General features: G+C 37.5%; 3 protein-coding genes across 4 annotated transcripts in view; 2 read left to right on the top strand and 1 right to left on the bottom strand.

The window, feature by feature from the left end:
* Positions 1 to 797: 797 nt before the first annotated feature.
* unc93a (unc-93 homolog A) lies at positions 798 to 10067 on the top strand. Its single transcript, XM_053489267.1, has 8 exons — positions 798 to 1024; positions 2786 to 2967; positions 5507 to 5736; positions 5816 to 5941; positions 6048 to 6265; positions 7285 to 7420; positions 8408 to 8539; positions 9606 to 10067. The coding sequence occupies exons 1-8, from the start codon at positions 935 to 937 to the stop codon at positions 9896 to 9898; spliced, it is 1407 nt and encodes a 468-aa protein (XP_053345242.1). The 5' UTR covers positions 798 to 934; the 3' UTR covers positions 9899 to 10067.
* Positions 10068 to 12303: 2236 nt separating this feature from the next.
* On the top strand, positions 12304 to 14779 carry ttll2 (tubulin tyrosine ligase-like family, member 2). The gene is given in 8 exon segments (XM_053488823.1): positions 12304 to 12349; positions 13539 to 13924; positions 13926 to 13972; positions 13974 to 14264; positions 14266 to 14303; positions 14306 to 14406; positions 14409 to 14538; positions 14541 to 14779. Coding segments are annotated over 8 exon segments (1278 nt in total).
* Positions 14780 to 15953: 1174 nt separating this feature from the next.
* The window catches only part of si:ch211-140l13.3 (centromere protein J), a 41685-nt gene continuing 36584 nt past the window's right edge, over positions 15954 to 21054 (bottom strand). Inside the window, exons 13-17 of one of the 2 annotated variants that reach the window (XM_053488898.1) lie at positions 19368 to 19445; positions 19140 to 19280; positions 18397 to 18481; positions 18179 to 18299; positions 15954 to 16335 (exon numbers count right to left, since the gene is read on the bottom strand). In XM_053488898.1, coding sequence (XP_053344873.1) covers positions 16146 to 16335; positions 18179 to 18299; positions 18397 to 18481; positions 19140 to 19280; positions 19368 to 19445 — 615 coding nt within the window. In that variant the 3' untranslated portion in view covers positions 15954 to 16145. Of the gene's footprint in view, positions 16336 to 18178; positions 18300 to 18396; positions 18482 to 19139; positions 19281 to 19367; positions 19446 to 21054 lie in introns of those variants that run through there. The other variant, XR_008356579.1, reaches the window with a different exon arrangement.

The raw sequence follows: 21054 nt of genomic DNA, 5'->3' as shown, positions 1-21054 counted from the left end.
TAATTGCATGAAAAAAGTTATAGTAAGAGCTCTAATAATATATACAAGTGATAATAATAAAATAAAATGAATAACTTACGTTAACCCTGGCTAGTTTAGCTACATTACTAGTTCTATTGCAAGGATTTCAATGATGTTGTATTTTCTCAGACAGAATTATGCATCTGTGGTGGAAAACAATATACAGAAGATGAACCAGTACATAATGTACATTTAAATATTTGTGTTCCTACATTTCACCAACAGTCCCATTAGCCGACGCAGGTGTGGTGTGGAAAAATGACCCAATGCCAGTTAGTTGGCAGATGACATCAGCCTATTGACTAATATTTGGATCATTATCTTGGTGCCAACACAGTAGAAATACCGTAATCAAACCGTATTCACCGAATTTAAATGATCCAATCGAGTCAATCTCAGTTTGTGCCAAACAAAACCAATAACTTTTTTTTTTTTTTACATGAGTTAAGTTTATACAAGTTAACGTTCAACAATGACATATAAATCGATCAGAATTACAACTTGCCGTTCACATGTGATTGACATGCACTAAACATGGACTAAACACACTTCATCCTGTTTCAACGATACTCTCAAGTTATAATAATAATAATAATAATAATAATAATAATAATAAAAAAGTTGGAAGCTTTTGTGTCTTCTTCTGTTTTACTGTTATCAGCCGGGTTTTGGAAGTTTAGCTATTACCATACACTCCCTAATGACTGTCCCGTGGAAAAAAGCTGACTTTTCCGTTCACACCTTCATGTGCTGAACTTTGTCCTCCAGCACAACCAGCTGTGCTTCATCGCTATATGTACCGTGTGTTTGTGAAAATCTCACAAATGGCAATCAGAATCTTCTTGTGAGCTGTTGTTCTGATATTTTCTGTATTTTCTCTCTACAGAAATTTTTTTTTTATATATCTGCCAAAATGATCAGCCGAAATACCAAAAATGTGCTTGTGGTGTCTTTTGGATTTTTGTCCTTGTTCACGGCGTACGGAGGACTGCAGGCTCTACAGGTAACCGTCTACTGATTCTCTACAGCAGCAGCTCTGACTCAGATTTATATTACATATAAAAATTATATCTCATATTAATAAGAAATTTGTTATAGTTACTACGGTAACCACTTGTACTCTGGGACTTGTACAGCAGACCCTCACATAATCTAACGGTATTCTGATATAAACAGTATTTAACAAGTCATTGTATATAGTTTTACTGTATGGAAGGAGATGTTCACTCCGCATTTCTGGAAGGAGTCTCCAGTGTCAGCTTTTTTTTGTTGTTGTAACATTCAGGATAAATGAGGAGAGGTTCCTTGGTAACAGTGACAAGCTGTATGTCTTAGCATATGACCTTTTAAATGAACAACATTTAATATAGCTATACATGTAATTTGTTTATTTTTTATGAAGTTGTGCCACTAATTAATCAAATGAAATGTAATTGTTGGTAAGCTGTAGTGTGTAGTACAAGGAAAAACACTTCAGGGAAAGCAAATTTCAGAGGGTTAAATATGACCCCCCCCCACACCCCCACCTCTCGGTTCTAGGGAAGCTTTGATGTAAGGTTCCACCGTGCCCGCCCAGAGGGACTCCACAGCTCTTTTTTATACTTGCCGATACTCAGGCTGAAGGACATGGACATGTAGGACATTGTTTATTCATGTCCATCACCAATCATCTTTCTATCATATTTGTCCCCTGACCTCATGGTTCGCCCTTTGATTCAAATCTCATAACACTGCAGTGACACCTTGGGTGTAGTCTATATATATATATATATATAATAAAGACGGTTCTCAAGCAACCACAACATGCTGATGATAGCAGAAGTCACAGATATGATCTAAGCCTATATACTGACATGTTTACTGGATATTGGATTTACTTACCGCAAAAAATAGTTTCTACATTCTACGACAATACTGGATTTTTTTTTTTTTTTTCAAAACACTCATGTCATTATGTAATTAAATAACAACAATCAGTTGTTATTTTAAGGCATGGAATTAAGCTGTTCTGGAACAGTATTGTGTACAAAACCCATCAAACACCCTGATGAAATAGTCTCTAAATTAAGATTTTCCCAGGAAAGCAAGACCAAAGCGTTCCTCTGCTGCAGGGGAGAAGTTCATTTAGAGTCACCAGCCTCAGAACCCACCAGTTAACCTCAACCAGCACCTCAGATTAGAGCCGTTATAAAGGCTTTACAATTATAAGTAGCAGATACTGTACATCTCGAAATCAACTCATTATCTGGAAGTTGAGTCGTGTCAACTTGATATGAGTCCAGATGACCTGATTTAACCTCCAGACGGCCTCATCTGGGTGACTGAGAACCTCAACAGACGTCTTCAGCATTGATTTACAGTGTAGGAAGAAATAAAAATCAGGAAAGGCCATGGAATTAAAAGGTGTGTCCGAACCCTAAAGATTGATTTCTTTGTACTTCTTTGTGCTAAAACTTTAATTTAAATTATTTGCCTTAAATAGTACAGATAAAAACATTTATTTTAGACTTTCGGACCCCACTGAATGAATGAATGAATGAATGAATGACTGAAACAACATACTACAATTTCTCATAAGAATTCATTGAAAATGCTACTTAGTCCACAAACATAAAACGCATGATGCTAACACCACCATGCCTGTATTTTATATCCACCAAGTCATTATTCAATAGAATGAAGTGGGTTCCTGAACTTACAGTATAAGTGGAAGTGAAGACATCAGGGTTTGTGACTATGCTGTACCTCACACTGTGTATCACAGAGCAGCCTGAACGCCGAGGAGGGGATGGGCGTTATCTCGCTGAGTGTCATTTACGGAACCATCATCCTGTCCTCCATGTTCCTTCCCCCCATCATGATCAAGAACCTGGGCTGTAAATGGACCATCTTCCTCTCTATGGCCTGCTACATCAGCTATTCGTTTGGAAATCTCCTCCCTGGATGGTAAGTCTATCCAGCTACAAATACAATGAAAGATTTTTTTAAAAGGTATGGTTTGTTTAATCTTTAAGAGTTGTGTGTTAAATAAAAAATAATAATAATAAAAAAAAAATATATATATATATATACTGTATATACTGTATATATATATATTTTAATCAATAAACCTTATATACTTATATTGTCTATAGAATTCAAATTTAAACATTAAATTTGAATTTTATTTGTCAAATTATTAATATAAATAGAAATAATTTAGGGAATGGAATAAAAAATAAAATATAGAAACCTTTTTTCCAAAATAAAGAAAAAATGCAAAAAGAAAAAAAAGGACAAAATATAAAATATGGGATACAAAAAAAACCTAGCTGTAACAAATTATACACAACAATGTCTGTACAAATATGCAAAACATGGAAATGTGCAAAAGTCTGCAAAATGAAACGGACATAATATAAATATATAAATGTCCAGACAGTATGCCAAAAACAAAATGACCAGAAGTGTGCAAAATGAAATGAAGTATAAAGAATTCATTTTATATATATATATATATATATATATATATATATATATATATATATATATATATATATATATATATATATATATATATATACCCTCCTCGGCTGATATAAGTATGCTAGTATGCATATATATATATATATATATATATATATATATATATATAAAATGAATTCTTTATACTTCATTTCATTTTGCACACTTCTGGTCATTTTGTTTTTGGCATACTGTCTGGTCATATATATATATATGCATACTAGCATACTTATATCAGCATGTTATTACAATGAATTTTTATTTTAAGTAAAATCTCTAAAGGCAGCACGTTTCCTCTGGGTACTCCAGTTTGCTCCCATAGTCCTAAAACATGCGGATTAGGATAATTGGTGTTCCCAAATTGCCCGTGGTGTGTGTGCCCGGCAATGGTTTGACACCCTGTTTAGGGTGTACCCTGCCTCGTGCCCAGAGTCTGCTGGGATAGGCTCTGGGCTTCCCGCATTCCTGTACAGGATAAGCATAGCCAGATTAAAAAAAAAAAAAAATCATTCTGTGCTTCAAATACTTATCAGTTCATCAGACCCACACTGACACGGTGGAGTCATTTATTACAGATGGAGGAGATAAAGCTGGATGCAGAGTCTCATTGATTGTTACGTGAACACAATCTGTACAAAGCTTTAAACAGTTTGCAGGGCTGGTGTTCTAAAAATCCTGACAATCTCGGGAATTGTTTCATTTATTTTATTGATTATGTATTAAAAGCAGTGTTTGATAGTGATATTTGTCAGAACATGCTACCACTAAATTCACTAAATAATAAAGTGTCATGCTCCACTTACAGTTGTAGTACATTCTCCCTATGATAATTTAGCATTTATTTTGGCTAACAATTCACGTTACAGTGGCGTTTTTTGACATGGCAGCTCAATTTGGCAGGACACGGGTTTTACACAACAAAACAAACAGATAAGAATTTAATCTGTGAACATCCTCATAAAGCATTATGCACCTAATTTTGTAACTTTATAGGGTTGTAACTTGGCTCTTAACCAGCTGAATGTCCTATCCTTTAGCTAACAATGCTAACACTAGAGATTGGAGTGCATAAGAGGAGGGTACAGTCAAGGCACTCGTGGACAACTTTATTATCAGTATCACAAATTGTTTATGTCTGTAGGGTTATATCTTAGCTTTTATGCAGTTATTCATGCATTGTTCAAGTGCGCTTAAAAGTAGCATCATTAAAGTGGATCCTTTAAGTGGACTTAAAGGGTTAAAACCTTACCTAATGCATCGTTAAGGATTCTTTAATTTGTCTATATCTGAAGGTTCTAAGTTGAGTGTTTTTATCAGAGAAGTCTTCTTTATATATGTTTTAAAACCTTTTATTTTTTATTTTTAATGGTTTATAATTACATAATGTACACTACACTATATGGACAAATCCAAATACATGAACTTAAAACAGAAAAAACAGAGTCAACTCCACTTTAGCAGCTATAACTGCAAGGCTGTCCACAAGATTTTGGTGTGTTTTTGTGGGAATTCTATTCAACTGAGGTCAGGAGGCACTGATGTTGGATGAGAAGGCTTGGCTCACAATCTCCATTCCAGTTTATCCCAAAGGAGCTCGATGGGGTTGAGGTCACAGGGCTCGGTGTTAGGGCCGGTCAAGTTCATCCACATCGGACTCATCAAATCATGTCTTTATAAGTTCTTACTTTGTGCACTGGGGCTACAGTCATGTTGAAATAGAAAAGGGATCTCACCAAACTATCACCACAAATTTGGAAGCAGAGCATTGTCCAAGATGTCTTGGTATGCTGAAGCGTTTCACTCTGGACAAGAGACTGAATGGAAACACCTGAATTCAATAATTAACAGGTCTGGCCAAATACTATTGTCCATATAGTGGAAGTACAGTAAAATTTTTGAGACTTTAATAACTATAAAGGTTTCTTGAGATGTTCCACAGCATTACCAGTCAATCTTTAATAAAAACGTGTCACATCCGCAGGCCGAGTCTGATCGCTACATCTGCTGTCCTGGGTTTGGGCGGTTCCCCACTTTGGTCTGCTAAATGCACATACCTCACTATCAGCGGCAACTTTCAAGCAGAGAAAGAAAACAAGAAAGGCCAGGATATCATAAACCAATACTTTGGCGTGTTCTTTCTAATCTTCCAGTCATCAGCTGTCTGGGGAAACCTCATGTCGTCGCTGATATTTCAACAAGATGCTAATATAGGTAGGACCGAACCAAAACACATGATTGGACACGATTAGACTGTATGCTGTATTCATCACCGGTGTGTATGTTATCAAAGCCGACATTCCTGAGGAGAGACTGCAGTTCTGTGGTGCTGCTCTGTGCAACGAGAACTTTACCACCACGGGGAACTTCACACGCCCGGAGCAGAACCTCGTCAACATTCTGATGAGTTGCTATATCGGTAAACACTCAGGACTTCCAAACAGATAATAGCTTTTCTACACAGAATTGTAATTTTTTTTTTTAAAAGCCCATATACAATATATAACTCTAAATACCCTTTGTAGGTGTGGGAGTTCTGGCGATGATCCTAGTGGCAGTTTTCCTGGACAACATTGATGGAAAAGAAGCGAAGGAATTTCGGAGGAACATAGGCAACCAGAAGTTCTGCAGTACCTTCCTGGCCACGTTCAGGCTTTTAAAAGATAAGAGGCTGATAATGCTCATTCCATTGACGATGTACAGTGGGTTCGAGCAAAGCTTTCTCGCCGGAGAATACACCAAGGTGAGCAGACCTGAGAATATCATTACTTACATACATAGTGACTCCATTGACAAATGTCTGATTTTCTTTTAATTAGAAAAAAAAAAGACCCCAATGCCACAAGCACATTTTTCTAACGTTGACCTGGGCATGCTTAGACGAGGAAGTATTTAGAAACTCAATCTCAACTTTATTAAAGATCACACTTACGGTGGATTTGTGTTCAGTTTTCCAACTATTTTTTTCTTGAAATGCCTTGAAATAATATTTTGCTATGGAATCAGCCAGCTTCTATAATTTCCATTGATCCACATTAGGGCATGAACAATCTGCTTAATTCTTCTCGACTGCATCACATAGATATATAGACACTTCCTAGCTTTTAGAGCTTTAAAGGCAGAACAACCTTTGGATAATTATCCTGTTTAAAAATACAGATTTGTCCTTCTGATCAGTAACCGAGAGCCTTAACACACTGACCCACCACTGTCCACAGAAGCTGCTATCGTACTGTGCATGCTGTTCCTTCTGGGTTTCTATCACATTATTCCCCCATTCTGTTCTTAAATCCTTGTGCTTTAGGTTGTAACTCTCACTAATATCACAGATCAGCCATAACATTAAATCCATTAACGTTATATAACCACCTAGGTTGTGGGTTGTGATTTTTGCAAACTGGTTGGCCATTAGTCCCTACGAGCATGGGTGGGGCATGGGAGTCTTGGGTTTGCTTGGGTGTTGGTCTTTCACATTCGTGATGGATTATACAGTATTTGACAACTAGAGTAGGTTTAACTGTCCAAATACTTAGTATTGTAGCTATTTTGTGTTTTTTTTTATAACAAAGTAAACTTCACACTGCATCCATACTCCGTTCATCTATCTAATCACCTTCCCACATCAGGGTCATGCGGGACCCGGAGCCTAACCCACCCCTCTCAGGGCACAAGCACACCTGAGTGCGTACTGTAGGTGTCGTAGTCCACTGTGACAGTGGTCCCTGAAATGATCTGCATTTGTCAATGTGCTTGTCTTTGCAGAATTATGTGACGTGTGCACTGGGAATACATTATGTTGGCTTTGTGATGATCTGCTTCGGTGCCGTGAACTCGGTGAGCTCTTACGTGGTCGGGAAGCTCGCGCAGTACACCGGCAGGATCGCCCTCTTCAGCTTGGGTGAGTAATGAGGGTGTCCTGAGCTGCGAAGCATTTTAGTCATAGTGCATTGTTGCTACACCCGGGTGTCATTTTAACTCATGAAGATACAGTATGTAGGTTATAAATAGATTATTAGTTTTATTGACACCATTCAGGTACCCAAATATTATCGCTTATTTTTTTTTACGGTAGAATTAATAAAATATAAAAAAATTAAACATATTAAATTAATATCAATAAACATATTATTAAAAAAAATTGTGGTTGCGACACTTTTTGTCCAGAGAACATAGAAGTCTTTTTAATCGATTGAGGATGTTCACTATGGACGCATGGTCTTTTCACCAAAATTCGCATGCACACTCCAAGAGACATTCGAGTCAAAACGGGACTTTTGATTCCACAGAAAAACAGAACACAGTTAACTAATGCTGATCACGCAGTGATCCCAGTGTTTTACTGGTGCTTGGACACCATCAAGTAGAAAGTCTTCTTAGTTTGCCGGATCCATGATTGGATTGCCTGCTTCACGTCTGAAACGCCGGCCTCCCAGGAACTTCTTTAATGGCTCAGACATATGGAAATGGTTCGGAGCGATGTGGCGATAACTCCCAGCTGAGTAAAGTTCAAGTGGTGTTGGTGAATGATCGCGTGTACAGTTCACACAGCCGGATGTGTCCCTTCTGTCGACAAGTTTTCCGTCGATTTTCAAGGATTTGGACTTCAGCTTACTGGATGTTCATGAGAATTTCATTCACGGATGTGAAAACCTTTGCACGATTCAAATAATAGTAAATATTACGAAAGTCTGATCACCGTTTTGTGCTTGGAGTCTTATGCAAATGTCAACCGCTTTTACACACATATACACATAATTAAGTACCTGTATGGTGACCTGTAAGGTTAGCTCAGACTGTCCCAGGTGAGGCAGACAGGGTGCGTAATGCAAGTTGATCATGACTTCCTGTTGGTCTGATTGGTATCTTCACTACGTTCTCCTCACAGCCGCTGTGATCAACCTGAGCTCTGCGATAGCTCTGCTGTACTGGAGGCCTCACCCGGACCAGCTGCCCGTCTTCTTCGTGTTCCCTGCGCTGTGGGGCGTGGCAGACGCTGTGTGGCAAACCCAAACCAACGGTGAGACTCCTAACAGCTGGAGCACCTTTCTGACATACTGTATGAATGAATCTAATAAAGCGGATCTACTGTAATTAAACATAAGACCTTATATATATATATATATATATATATCAATAAATATATATATATATATATATATATATATATATATATATATATATATACTGTATATATATATATATATATATATATATTTATTGAGGCTCTGAGGCACAGTCATGATGTGGTACGGCATATCTGCGAAAAAATTAACAAAGATAATAATGTCTCAATCTGCTGATTTACTTTATTAAGAAAGTAAAAAATCATCAACATCTGTAATTGTAGGATCATGGAATTTTCAGAGATAAAAAAAGAGCATAAAATCTGATCAATTAACTTTTTACCTTTATTTTTACCATATTAACTATTTTACCTATTAACTTTTAACTATTTAACTATTTAAACTATTAAATATTATTTAACATCATGATTAAGCTTTATTGAAATCCAGATGTAAAGTTTAAATAGAGAAACGACCCATTAATGAGTAAATCATTTCTCTTCTATAACTTTGTGCTATCGAGTTAAAAAGTGCTATTTGTGTTAAAAGAAACTTGAGTATAAGAGCATCATCAGAGATCCAGATTGATGACTACTGTATGGTGACATAAGGGATCAGATTACATTAGAGTACATATACTAGTCATTATGTCATGTCATTATGGTGTCATGCGATGAATGAAAGTCATTAGAGAAATATTATTAATAGCAAAATGAAATACTGCAGGGAATTAAATATGCATAACTCTTTTACGACAGTATTACACACACAGATAACTACGATAATTATATCAATTATTTCAAATATCGCAGGCTTTGTAAGCTTTGTAAGCTATGTCTCTTTATAACCTCGATGTCACTCCGACATAAAGCGCACTGGGCTGTAAAGTCACATGTCATGATGTAAGTCTGTATGAACAGTAGGTAGGTGTTACACACCCCTATAAAGTCCCCCCTTATGCATCCATCACAGACCAGGTTTCAGTACCTTTCCCTGATTTTTTTTTCTCCCTCACTGCAGCTCTCTACGGCACGCTGTTCGCTGAGCACAAGGAGGCAGCGTTCGCTAACTACCGCATGTGGGAGTCTCTGGGCTTCGTGATAGCCTTCGCGTACAGCACGTTTATCTGTCTGTCCACCAAACTCTACATCCTGATCGCAGTGCTGCTACTGAACATGCTGACGTACCTCTGGGTGGAGTACAACGAGTACAAGCATCCTACTGAAGCAGTCAGAAAGGACATGGGCAAGCTAGACGAGGTGTACCCCAACGACCTGGAGAAGAAACAGATCATTAGTCAGACAAGGTTATAGGCTGGGAGATGTTGACCAAGAGAGTAAAATCTGTTTTTTTTTTGTTAAGGCATAAATTGTGGCTTCTTTAGTCATGGCTAATGTATTTGCAATAAAAAATTATCTATTTTATTATATATACAGATGTTTATTTAATAATAATAATAATAATAATAATAATAATAACAATACATTACATATTTAATACATTATTATTATTATTATTATTATTATTTTTTTTTTTTTTAGTAGTAGAGGTAGTAATTGTTGTACATACTGTAAAATAAATACAATGAACTTTTTTTTCTGATGTTGAAATAATTGCGACTGTTTTCATAATATATAATAAAATCATGAAAATACTCACTCACTCATCTTCTATACCACTTTATGCTGTATTCAGGGTGGCGGGGGGCCTGGAACCTATCTCAGGTGACTTAGAGTGCGAATCAGGGTACACCCTGGACAGGGTGCCAATCCATTGAAGGCACACACACACACACACACACACATTTAAACACTACAGGTAAATTGGGAACGGCAATTAGCCTAATCTGCATGTCTTTGGACTGTGGGAGGAAACCGGAGTACCCGGAGGAAACCCACCAAGCACAGGGAGAACATGCCCTCCATGCACACAGAGCCGGGAATCGAGCCTGGCCGGGAATCGAACCCAGACCCTGGAGGTACAAGGCGACAGAGCTAACCACTACACCACTACGTTAAACATTTTATAGTTAAAATCATAAATATTAAGGCAGATAAATCATTATTTACCACCTAATTTAGTGGCCATTAGCTAACTGGTGATCAAACTGTAAATGTCTATTAGTTGTTTTAGTACATAATCTGCGAACTTTAAAACCTAAAGAAGCCAATTTGTATATCATAGCATTTCAATAATGTTAAACGTTTTTTAATATAATATAATCATTTACACTTTGTCACTTTGTATTGATTTAGGATAATCAATCTGTTCTGATCACTTTAAAGAGTTGTAACGATGATGTGTCACATGAGTAGTCTGTTCAAGCTTAGAAATAAAAGTTTTATTATTTTTTTTTAAGATATTGTTTTTCAATTAACTGCCCATTTGTTCACATAAACCCAACCAATATATAATATAAGGATTTTAACAATGATCAGAAGTTAGTGTATTGTCTTTACAGGCTGTATTGCTGCAAAACACTCTGTGAAACGCAGCTAGCATTGCTAAATGGTTTGCATTAATTAGTAGCATAAAATACCATACGCTGCTTTATATTGGATAAACTCTGCAGTGACTATGTTTCACCTGGAGATAATTAATGTTTTAATCCTTACTGATGTAGTGAGAAGCTTCGCATTTCTTAAACAACCGTGTCAGAAGACTGGAACTCACTTAAACACGTGCTGAAGTTGCATTGTTTTTAAGTAGAAATTAGAGCTACTGTACAGGTATGTTTAATAGTAAAAATAAGAGCATTTACACACACACACACACACACACACACACACACACACAATGTGATGAGAACTTTACAGGATTGGGACTACACAGATGTGTGTATATAAGAAAACCACTTGTTATGCTTCAGTTTGCTAAAAAGCATAAAGACTGGACTTTGGCGCGGTGGGAAAAGGTCATGTGACCTGATGAGTCCAGATTGAGCCTATTCCAGAGCGATGCGCGCATCAGGGTAAGAAGGGAAGCGCATGCAGCGATGCACCCATCAGGCATGTGCCCACAATGTTCCTATCTGGGGTGTGCGTGGAGTTTGCAGGTTCTCTCCGTGCTTTGGTGGGCTTTATCCGGGTTCTCCGGTTTCCTCCCACAGTCCAAAGATATTATTTTTTTAGCAGGTTTAGGATAATTGGGGTTCCCAAACTGCCCGTAGTGTGTGAATGGGTGTGTGAGTGTGTGTATGTGTGTGCCCTGTGATGGATTGGCACCCTGTCCCGTGTGTACCCCACCTCGTGCCCTAAGCCTCCTGGGATAGGCTCCAGGTCCCCGCGACCCAGGATAAAGCCGTATAGAAGATGAGAGTGAGTGAGAGAAGTGATTCAAGAGTGCAATAAATTTAAACCTTTACTTTAAACAAACATGTGACTTCCCCATGTCACCCTCTCTTTATTTCTCCTTAAATAACATTTTGAATGAACGCCTCCTGATGCCATGTCGGAAAACTGAAAACTTAGAGCGCATTGTTGGATTAAAAAAACAGAAACCCGAACCTCCAGCTGCACCCTGTCTCAATCTGTGTCAGACTTACAACCTCACTCTATAGACTCGATACTGCATGCATCCTTTTGGCCATGGTAACAGTTACTTCAATGTCTGATATAAGAGTCACGCGCCGCTTGGAACGCTGCAGATCCAGCGAATGTGCAGGTACAGTGGGTGGTGCGTGTGCACTGGCACGCGGCTGGTTGCCTAGCAACCAGAGATGATTGGAAAGCAGAGCAGAGCTCCGGTGAACAAAACCTCACAAGGTAAGAGTGTGTGTGTGTGTGTGTGTGTGTCTGAGCTCGGTATATATGACTACAAGACTTTTTTCTGCCCATAAAAATCATTATAATTAAAAATTGTATTAACTGTTTTTGGAAAACTTGTTGATTGTAAAAAACAAAAACAAAAAAAAAAATCTAGATTTTTTTTAAGAAAAAGAAAATATGCTATGCAAAAAAAAAAAAAAAACCCATCAAATCAGGTTTCATGTGGAAATAAAATATTAATTAATTACAATTTTTACAATTTGGAACTTTTACACGTACACTTAATTAATTCGTTTTTCACTGGCATGGTGTCAGAAAGTGTTCATTAAAAAGTTTTAAATAATAATATAAATGAAACAAAACAAATAAAAAAAAAGTGCTTTGTAAATAAAGCTGTGCATTTATTAGCATTGCCCTGAATTAATTAATGCACATATAACAGGCATTCTTTTAGGAACAGCATTTTAATTATATTATGTATTTTTTTTACTTAAAGATTAAAAAAATGTAAAAAAATAATAATAATAATCACCATGAGACACAAAGCGTTTTTTCCAAACTTGTAAAGTGGCACAGTGGTGTTTTGGATAGCACTGTCGCCTTGCACCACCAGGGTCGAGGTTTCGATTCCCACCTCGGAGTCTGTGTGCATGGTGTTTGCATGTTCTCCCTGTGCTTGGTGGGTTTCCTCTGGGTGCCAAACACATGCAGATTGTTATAAAGGATATAATAGCGATTAAATAAAACCTGTAAAAGAGCAGATGACTATGTCGATCCCTAAGAAATTTTTTTTTTGCTAAAATATGCTAGAAAGCTACCTGTGAACACCTGTAAGTAGAGAAACGAGCTACTGTAAAATTAATTTTCTTACATACTGCACTGGTTACATTTTCCATAAGATTAAGAAAAAAACAAAACACTTATAATCACTGTTTTATTATTACATGACGTCATTGTTTTTTATTTCTTCTCTATTCCCGGAACTTGCTATAAAACAAGTCATTACAGGAGATTGTGTGTGAAATAATCGCAGTTTTATTTACAAGAACTGACGTTGCAAAATGTGAATCAGCCCAGGCAGGGGGGCTAATACTTATTTAAAGAGACTTGTCTTCAATTTCATTTTTTCTCACCAACTTTTACGATTTTTCTACGTTTCATTATGCTTTTGTTTTCTTTTCCTCAGGACAGGAATATCACTATTCTACTCCACTTCCCCGCTTTGTTAACAGCTGCGTGGTCTTCTCCGTGTCTGCTAGCCTGCGTGTTAACGCTCCCCTGGTGTTCAGGCTCCATGGGAATGCTCCGGACGTGGTGCGTGAGGTGCTGCTGGAGCGCGGCTGGGAGGAGTTCGATCCTCAGGAACGGGAGGAAGGAGACTGGAACCCGCGCTGGCGCAGCTCGGCTTTCCGCGGCTCACACTATGAGAACGTCTTGTCCTGGCAGAGGCTGAATCACCACCACAAACCAGGCATTATCTCATGCAAAGACTGACTGGCACGCAACCTGAGAAGAATGAGAGGGACGTACGGACCCGCGCTCTACGGCTTCAGTCCGCTGGCTTTCATCTCGCACTAAACTTGATTACACCAGGTTTCTGGAGGAGCATGCAAAAAAACAGATACTGGATCTGTAAACCGGTGGATCTGTCTCGAGGACGGGGCATATTTATCTTTAGGGATATCAAACACCTGACTTATGACTCGACAGTGATCGTACAGAAATACATAAGCAACCCGTTTCTGATCTCAAGCTACGAGCCTTGGCTTTTAGAGGTCAACTGAAGTCCGGCACTTTCTTTGGACTGTCCAGCTGATGTCAAGGTTGAAAAAGTTCTGATTAATGATCTCATTGACTTGATGAACTACAGGAAGCTTGACAGGCTGAGACAAAGGGAGAGATGTCTTTCTACGGCTCAAACCGAAATCTGCTTATGAACATAAGTTTCCATCAGTTTGACTTTGGAGAAGACATCACGTTTAAAATCACATCCATATGCAAAAAGAGCGGCCAAAAAAAATCATTGGTCCGAGTCAGATGACCTCGTCCGAGTCAGATGAACTCGTCTCGCGGGCAAAATCCTAGAGGCTCATCATGTAGTGCGTTGACGTTACCTATTATTCACATTCATGAATCCAGACAAAAGCAGTCAAGGTTGTCATAAGACCAGAGAACGCATGACAGGACGCATCTCATCGTGTTGAGGATTTCATACTGACATTTCCTTTCAACGAGGTCACACAACAAGCCTCGCGGGACACACTCGATGTCAGGACAATAGTACATGAGGTGCATAGGCACATGAGGCGGCTAACGTCTTCACCTGTCCACAGAGAGACGAGGAGGAGGAGAGACAATGATGGAGATGCAGTTATCAAAAATACCTTCAGTCTCAGCCCCTTCTGTCTTCTAATTAACTACTCCTGATCAATCTGACTCTATCTAAACTTTGGACCTCATTTATGACCCACAATAATGTCACACATCCAAGTCTGAGTACTGAATCAGTCAGAGCTACAGTACGCGTCACACTCTTATGAATAATGAGCCGTGTGGTGCGACACGAGTCTCGTCTTGATTATGATGTCAAGTTTATTAACACAATGTTGAAACAGAGGACAACTATTTTATTTTTTTACCATAAAAGAGTTAGTGCGACCAATGGTTGCTAAGGATATGCATAAATATTACCGTTTTATTGGCATGGTATTTTGAAGGCATTCACAGCAAACAAAAATGGACAATAATATCTGCCAGTCAGAATAATCAATCAATCCTATCAGGAAATACTCAACTTTATTGAATATAAAAAAATCTAGAAAATGGCATTTTACTACCTTGTATTAAACAAGGCACACAGTCGATATAAATAAAAGAATGGTTTTGTCTGTACATTGGTCAGAACTTACTCTTTTAATAATATCTTCGCGTTTTTATATATTGGAGGACCTGAAACCAGTCCCAGAAAATTCCTGTCTCTCTGTATGTCTACTTAGATCTCTTTAAAGATCTACTTTAAAATAATCTACTAATGCGTTACTGTCTCAATGTAAACAAACACCTGCACCAATAGATATTAATTAGAAAAGATAAAGTGAATATTTTGACTGGGATTAGTTCATATTTTCACTTTGGCTGAAATAACAGCGCTGAAGTGGTATAAGTGAATTTTAACACGCTGGAGTGGTTTTAAGACAAAACTTCATCTTTATCCTTTTATCTACTTTTTCCATTTCTCATCTGTGATTCACTCTCCGATTACCGAACAGGGAGTGTATTTGTCTAAACACCAAAGAAGGACAACTTAGTGTAAACAAGGCGTCAGATACTCAACCTTACAGAGAGTATCTTTGGGAGTAATCTCTGGGATTTCTTTGTATTAATAAGTTGGACAGAGAGTTCTGCTGTACAGAGAGACACACAGACATGATGTACGTGACAGACAAGCAGTTATCCATGTGGTTTTTCTAAGACTCACACACACACACACACACACACACACACCAATAAGTGTATGAGTGTGTATTTCTACAGTGCATTTTGAAATTTGATTTCCAAGGATGAACATTTGTTTTGCATCTCCAGAGTTAGTGACGTCAATATTTCTGCCACATACATTTTTAAGAGAATCAGGAATATGGAACTGAATAAAGAAATATTATTATCATGGTATTATAGTTCATTACTCATGGTCCTCTCATTCTCTTGAAGAATGCAATGTTTCTGGAGATTTACTGTACATGTCACGCTTCTTGTATAAAAATAGGCAAAGGCTTTCCCGTTGAGACTTCCTTCACTTTCTGTTCATCATCATCATGTCTTCATCGTTCTTAATGTGAATCCTTCCGGATGAGTATTTCGTCTCTTGCCTTCCATTTAAGTAGACAGTTTTAACAGTTCCATCAGGGTAAATCCTCTGCTTGTACTGCGGCGTGTGGATCTCACGCTGGCCGTTTGTGAACTCCACTGTTTTCTCTCCATTTCTATAGACAAGGAATAATAATAATAATATGATAATAATAGTTATTAATAATAATAATAATAATAATAATAGTTATTAATAATAATAATAATAGTAGTTATTATTATCATTAATAAGAATAATAATAGTTTTTATTAATAATAATAATAATAATAGTTATTATTATTAATAATAATAATAATAATAATAATAATAATTATTATTATTATTAATAATAATAACAACAATTATTATTATTATTATTATTATTAATAATAATAACTATTATTATTATTATTATTATTATTATTATTACTTTGCTTTACTTTAAACCATAAAGTCAAATAGTAATAAAAAAGCAAAAGGCAACAGTGTGTTGTTTTGGACCATACTAGATATACCTGCGTTTTTATTTGCGTAGAATTTAATTGCACCCTCATAAGCCAGTTTTAAAAAACGCATTTTGGATGCATTGGATTTTGGAATAAACTAAAAAAATTTCATGTGTTATGGAATAAAGTTGTGAGATCGTGTTTATTAAGTAGATTTCAGTTGCACACTCATAAGCACGTAGTAAAAAATGTACAACGTCATCTGTCAAATTTTGAAATGAACTAATGATTTTTTCGAGGGTGATTTTTTATGATATAAGGGCGTTTTCCATTAAAATTTCAAATCAGCTTTCAAATCTAAAATTTATTAAATTAATCCTATATGTTACCTCAAGCTTGGACAAATACAGTTGTGAAAACCCCATTAAAATTAGTTTACTAGTTTATACGTGACGTGTGCACAAACAAACAGACAAAAATTTAGAAAAACCATCTTGATGTGTTCCATTAATCATCAAATTATATTCCTGCAAATATATTAAATATCTTCAATGTACAGGCACACCAACTTTACAGGTTATTATGTGTACAGTATAAGTAATCCATTTAAAAAATATGCTTGTTAAAGCATAAGGAATTGATCACATAAATTTTGCAAAGCAGATGGAGTTGATCAAACGTTTTGAGGGAATCGTTGATTTTTTTTTTTTTTGTGACTGAAATTTGGATTGGTAAAAGATTCTGAGAGATTGATTTTTTTATCTTTGGAAATCACTTGGGATTGGTGAAATGTTCTGAAGAACTGGTCAAACATTCTGGCTGACTGGATGCATGTTTGTAACAGCCATCATGATTTATTAAAGATCTGAGAGAATCTTTTGAGAGTTAAAGTTAATTAAACATTCCGAGGGATTAGTTAATTTTTTTAGAGATATTGAAAAGAAAAAAGAAAAATATTGAAAGCGGTCAAACGTTTTTGCAAAAGAGTTGGCAATTCTCAAAATTCTGAGGTTTTTTTTTTTTTTTTTTGAGCAGTTGGAGTTGGCCAAGTGTTCTGAGGGATTAGTCAAACTTGTCTGTAAAAAAATGGGATTAGTGAAACATTCTGAGTGACTGCTCAACTTTGCTAAAAAAAACTGTGATTGGTCAAACATCCTGAGAGATTGTTTGATTTTTTTTTACCGGAGTATTTATGATTGTTTAGAGGTTCTGAGGAATCGGTTGATTTTTTTTTAACCTTTGGAATTGGACAAACATTCTATGGGATGGTCAAATGAGAAGCAGTTGGGAATGTTTGATTCTAAAGGGATTTGTTACACTCATTAATGTGACAAAATGTGAATTTGACATAAATTGTAAATTTAACCAGATTGACAGATTGGGAAGGTCAAACATGCTGAGGAACTGGTTGAAATGCTTTTGAAGGACTTGTCAAACTTTCTGTAGAAATGGGTGGAATGCGTTTACGGAGGCGACGGGATCAGGATTAGAGAAACAGTCCCCTACATGACTCCACTGTATATCACTTCTTACTTTAATAACTTGACAACAGTTCCATCAGGAAAGAGGCTTTCCTGTCGGCCATCAGGATACATGGTCTTGGCAGTACCGTCGGGGAAAAGGATTTCGCGTGTACCATCAGGATGGCGCTTCTCTGCAGAGACATGAGAGGTTTTAAGATGCTGACAAAAGTGGCCTATTGGATAACCAAAATCTTGCCTACCAAGGAGAGAGAGTTATTTTTGCACAACCTTGTTGCTTATTTGGAAACTGCAGAACCTCCAAGCCAGACGGGTAAGTGGAGTGAGTCGTCTGAGCATCACAATAATAGTAGACCTGCAAACACAAAAACATTACTCATCTGCCTAAAGGGGAAACCATTCAACGTAAAAGAAATGTAAAGGATTTATAATGAGGAACATCCATTAAAATGTGTACTTCAGACCTTCCGCAATCTACTAAAGGGAGATCAGTGACACTGAAAGCAGGATTAAAAAACATTTAGACTTAAAGAGTGATTCACTGTAAATGACTAAACCTGAAAAGCACTCCAGGGTGTCAAGGTGTTGACGTGTGGGCTTATTTCGGTATTGCTCAATTCAGCATGTGCTTAAGCAGCACTTTGGTAGTATTTCACAAGTGTGTGTGGGGAATATGTCCTAAACATTGTGGAGGAACAGTGCTCTTGTCTATGAATCGGAATGAAAAGTTCCGTGAGCACATGAAGCTTTCAGAATTTGTTGAATATCAGACTTACATCAGAGTCGAGAATTAACAATTATCCATCCTAACATCTGGAAGTTAAGTCATGTCAACTGGACTTCTTTCTTGTAGATAGAAACATTTCACTACTTAACCAAGTAGCTTCTTCAGTCTGAAGCTACCTGAATGAGTAGTGGGACGTCCAGTTGACATGAATCAACTTCCAGATACCTGCACCTGGATCTTCATAGACATCCATCCTAACGTTTCACTTATGCCCTTCTGTACATACCATGGTCCCATCAGCCAGAATACGTTTGACATCTCCGTTGAAAAATGTGACCGTGATTGATTTCTGATCTGCTCCAATCTCCTTTCTAGTTCCATTACAAAAAACAATAACACGTGACCCATCGGACAGGAGTTGTTCTACCTGCAGGAACAAAACATCAGGATAAAAAAAAATAGACCAGGATTTAGAAGTAGTATGTCACTGCAGTGACGTAACGTTTCCCCTTACCTTACCATCTGGATAACGAGTTTCCTCCCTCACTACAACTTGAGTGACATTATGCTTCATCTCAGAATTGAGCAAATCCTGAAATTAGACAGATCTTGTTTTAAATAGGATTGCATTAAACTGCAGAGAATATCATAACAAATTGAGTCAACATGATATTTTGCAGAACTAAGGTGTGAGTCCAGCAATGCAAAGTGACACAATTTTAGATCCATCAGTCTCCACTGACCAAATTAGCATTTACTTGTTAACATTCCCATTAATACATTTATTTATTTATTTAAATTTTGTTTGTTGTCCGTCACTTATGTTTTATATACAGTATGGGGCCGTGGTGGCTCAGGTGCTTGAAGCTCTGGGTTCGAACCCCGTCACCTTTACAGTACCTTCACAATTACTCTGTCATACTCTGTTGGCCCCAAAGCCCAGATGAAAAAGAAAGAGAATATGCTCTGTGAAGAGCTGTACTTCCTTAATCTTAATCTTCCCCAAGGTATCATCTACATATCTAAACCAATGGATCGAAGCAGTGCCCAAGGAGGAGTTGAAGGCTTTCTTTTCCACTTCCTCCATCTGTAGTTTAGCATACTAACACTATTAACACTAACGCAAATAAGTTCACCAGAGAAGACAAGAAGGACAACAGGTTGGCCCTCCTCGACAATGTAGCTCTCATAGGGAACGATGGGAAACTAAAAACAGAAGCAGATATCCTAAATAGGCCTTCAACAAAATAGCTTCCAGATCGAAAAGAAGGACGACAGAGAGAGCTGAGACCCAGACACAATGGAAAATCATCCCATATGTGGCTGCAGAAAAGTTACATTTTTTGGGGGGAAAACACCATATACAGTACCAACGCACTTTAAACCCACCAACACACTAAGACAGAGACTCGCCCACACCAAAGACCGGAATCCAAAACATAAGAAAAGCAATATAATATATGCAGTCCAATGCAGTGAAGAGTTTTCAGGGGTCTACATTAGGGAGACAAAACACCCGCTACATAAAAAGATGTATCAATACAGAAGCAACACCTCAGGGCCTGAAACAGCAGCATACTGTACCTTCACCTGAAGGACAAAAGACACAAGTTTAATAATGATGGTGTACAAATTTTGTACAGAAGGATAGATGGTTCGAAAGGCGGGTAAAAGAAGCCGTCCATGTGTAAGTGGAAAAACCTTCTGTCAACTGAGGTGAAGGTCTTAGGCACAAAATGCCTCCCATTTTTCATGCTGCCCATCCATCCATCCCCAGGAAGATCAAGACCTTTTCACAGGTCCACCATGGAAGTCACACTTACGGACTCTCTCTGGAGGTTACACCTTACCAACTCTCCCTAATCTCTCATATTGTAGCTTTTTCTTTACGGCTCTCTTTACTAATTTCTCACAACTACCGCTCCTACTCTCACCCTCTCCATTGTTCACATAATGGGCCTATTCAGATAGGGGAGGAACCTATGACCTTGGAAAAATCAAATCCTCAACCTTACCTGGATGACTGAGAATCAGACAGGCTGACAGACAGATAGACAGTTGGTTGGTTGGTTAGATAGACAGATGGTTGGTTAGATAGACAGTTGGTTGGTTAGATAGACAGATGGTTGGTTAGATAGACAGTTGGTTGGTTAGATAGACAGATAGACAGATGGTTGGTTAGATAAACAGATGGTTGGTTA

Source organism: Clarias gariepinus, chromosome 27, assembly GCF_024256425.1.
Source record: "Clarias gariepinus isolate MV-2021 ecotype Netherlands chromosome 27, CGAR_prim_01v2, whole genome shotgun sequence".
NCBI classification, from domain to species: domain Eukaryota; kingdom Metazoa; phylum Chordata; class Actinopteri; order Siluriformes; family Clariidae; genus Clarias; species Clarias gariepinus.
Note: the sequence above shows the minus strand (reverse complement) of the source record. Positions and strands in the feature narration are given on the sequence as shown.

Excerpts from the sequence above, each read along its gene's own strand:
- unc93a (XM_053489267.1), top strand. The coding sequence starts at position 935 with ATGATCAGCCGAAATACCAAAAATGTGCTTGTGGTGTCTTTTGGATTT. Across the intron at positions 5,737-5,815 it reads TCAACAAGATGCTAATATAG|CCGACATTCCTGAGGAGAGA; the intron begins GTAGGACCGAAC and ends ATGTTATCAAAG. Across the intron at positions 7,421-8,407 it reads GATCGCCCTCTTCAGCTTGG|CCGCTGTGATCAACCTGAGC; the intron begins GTGAGTAATGAG and ends TTCTCCTCACAG.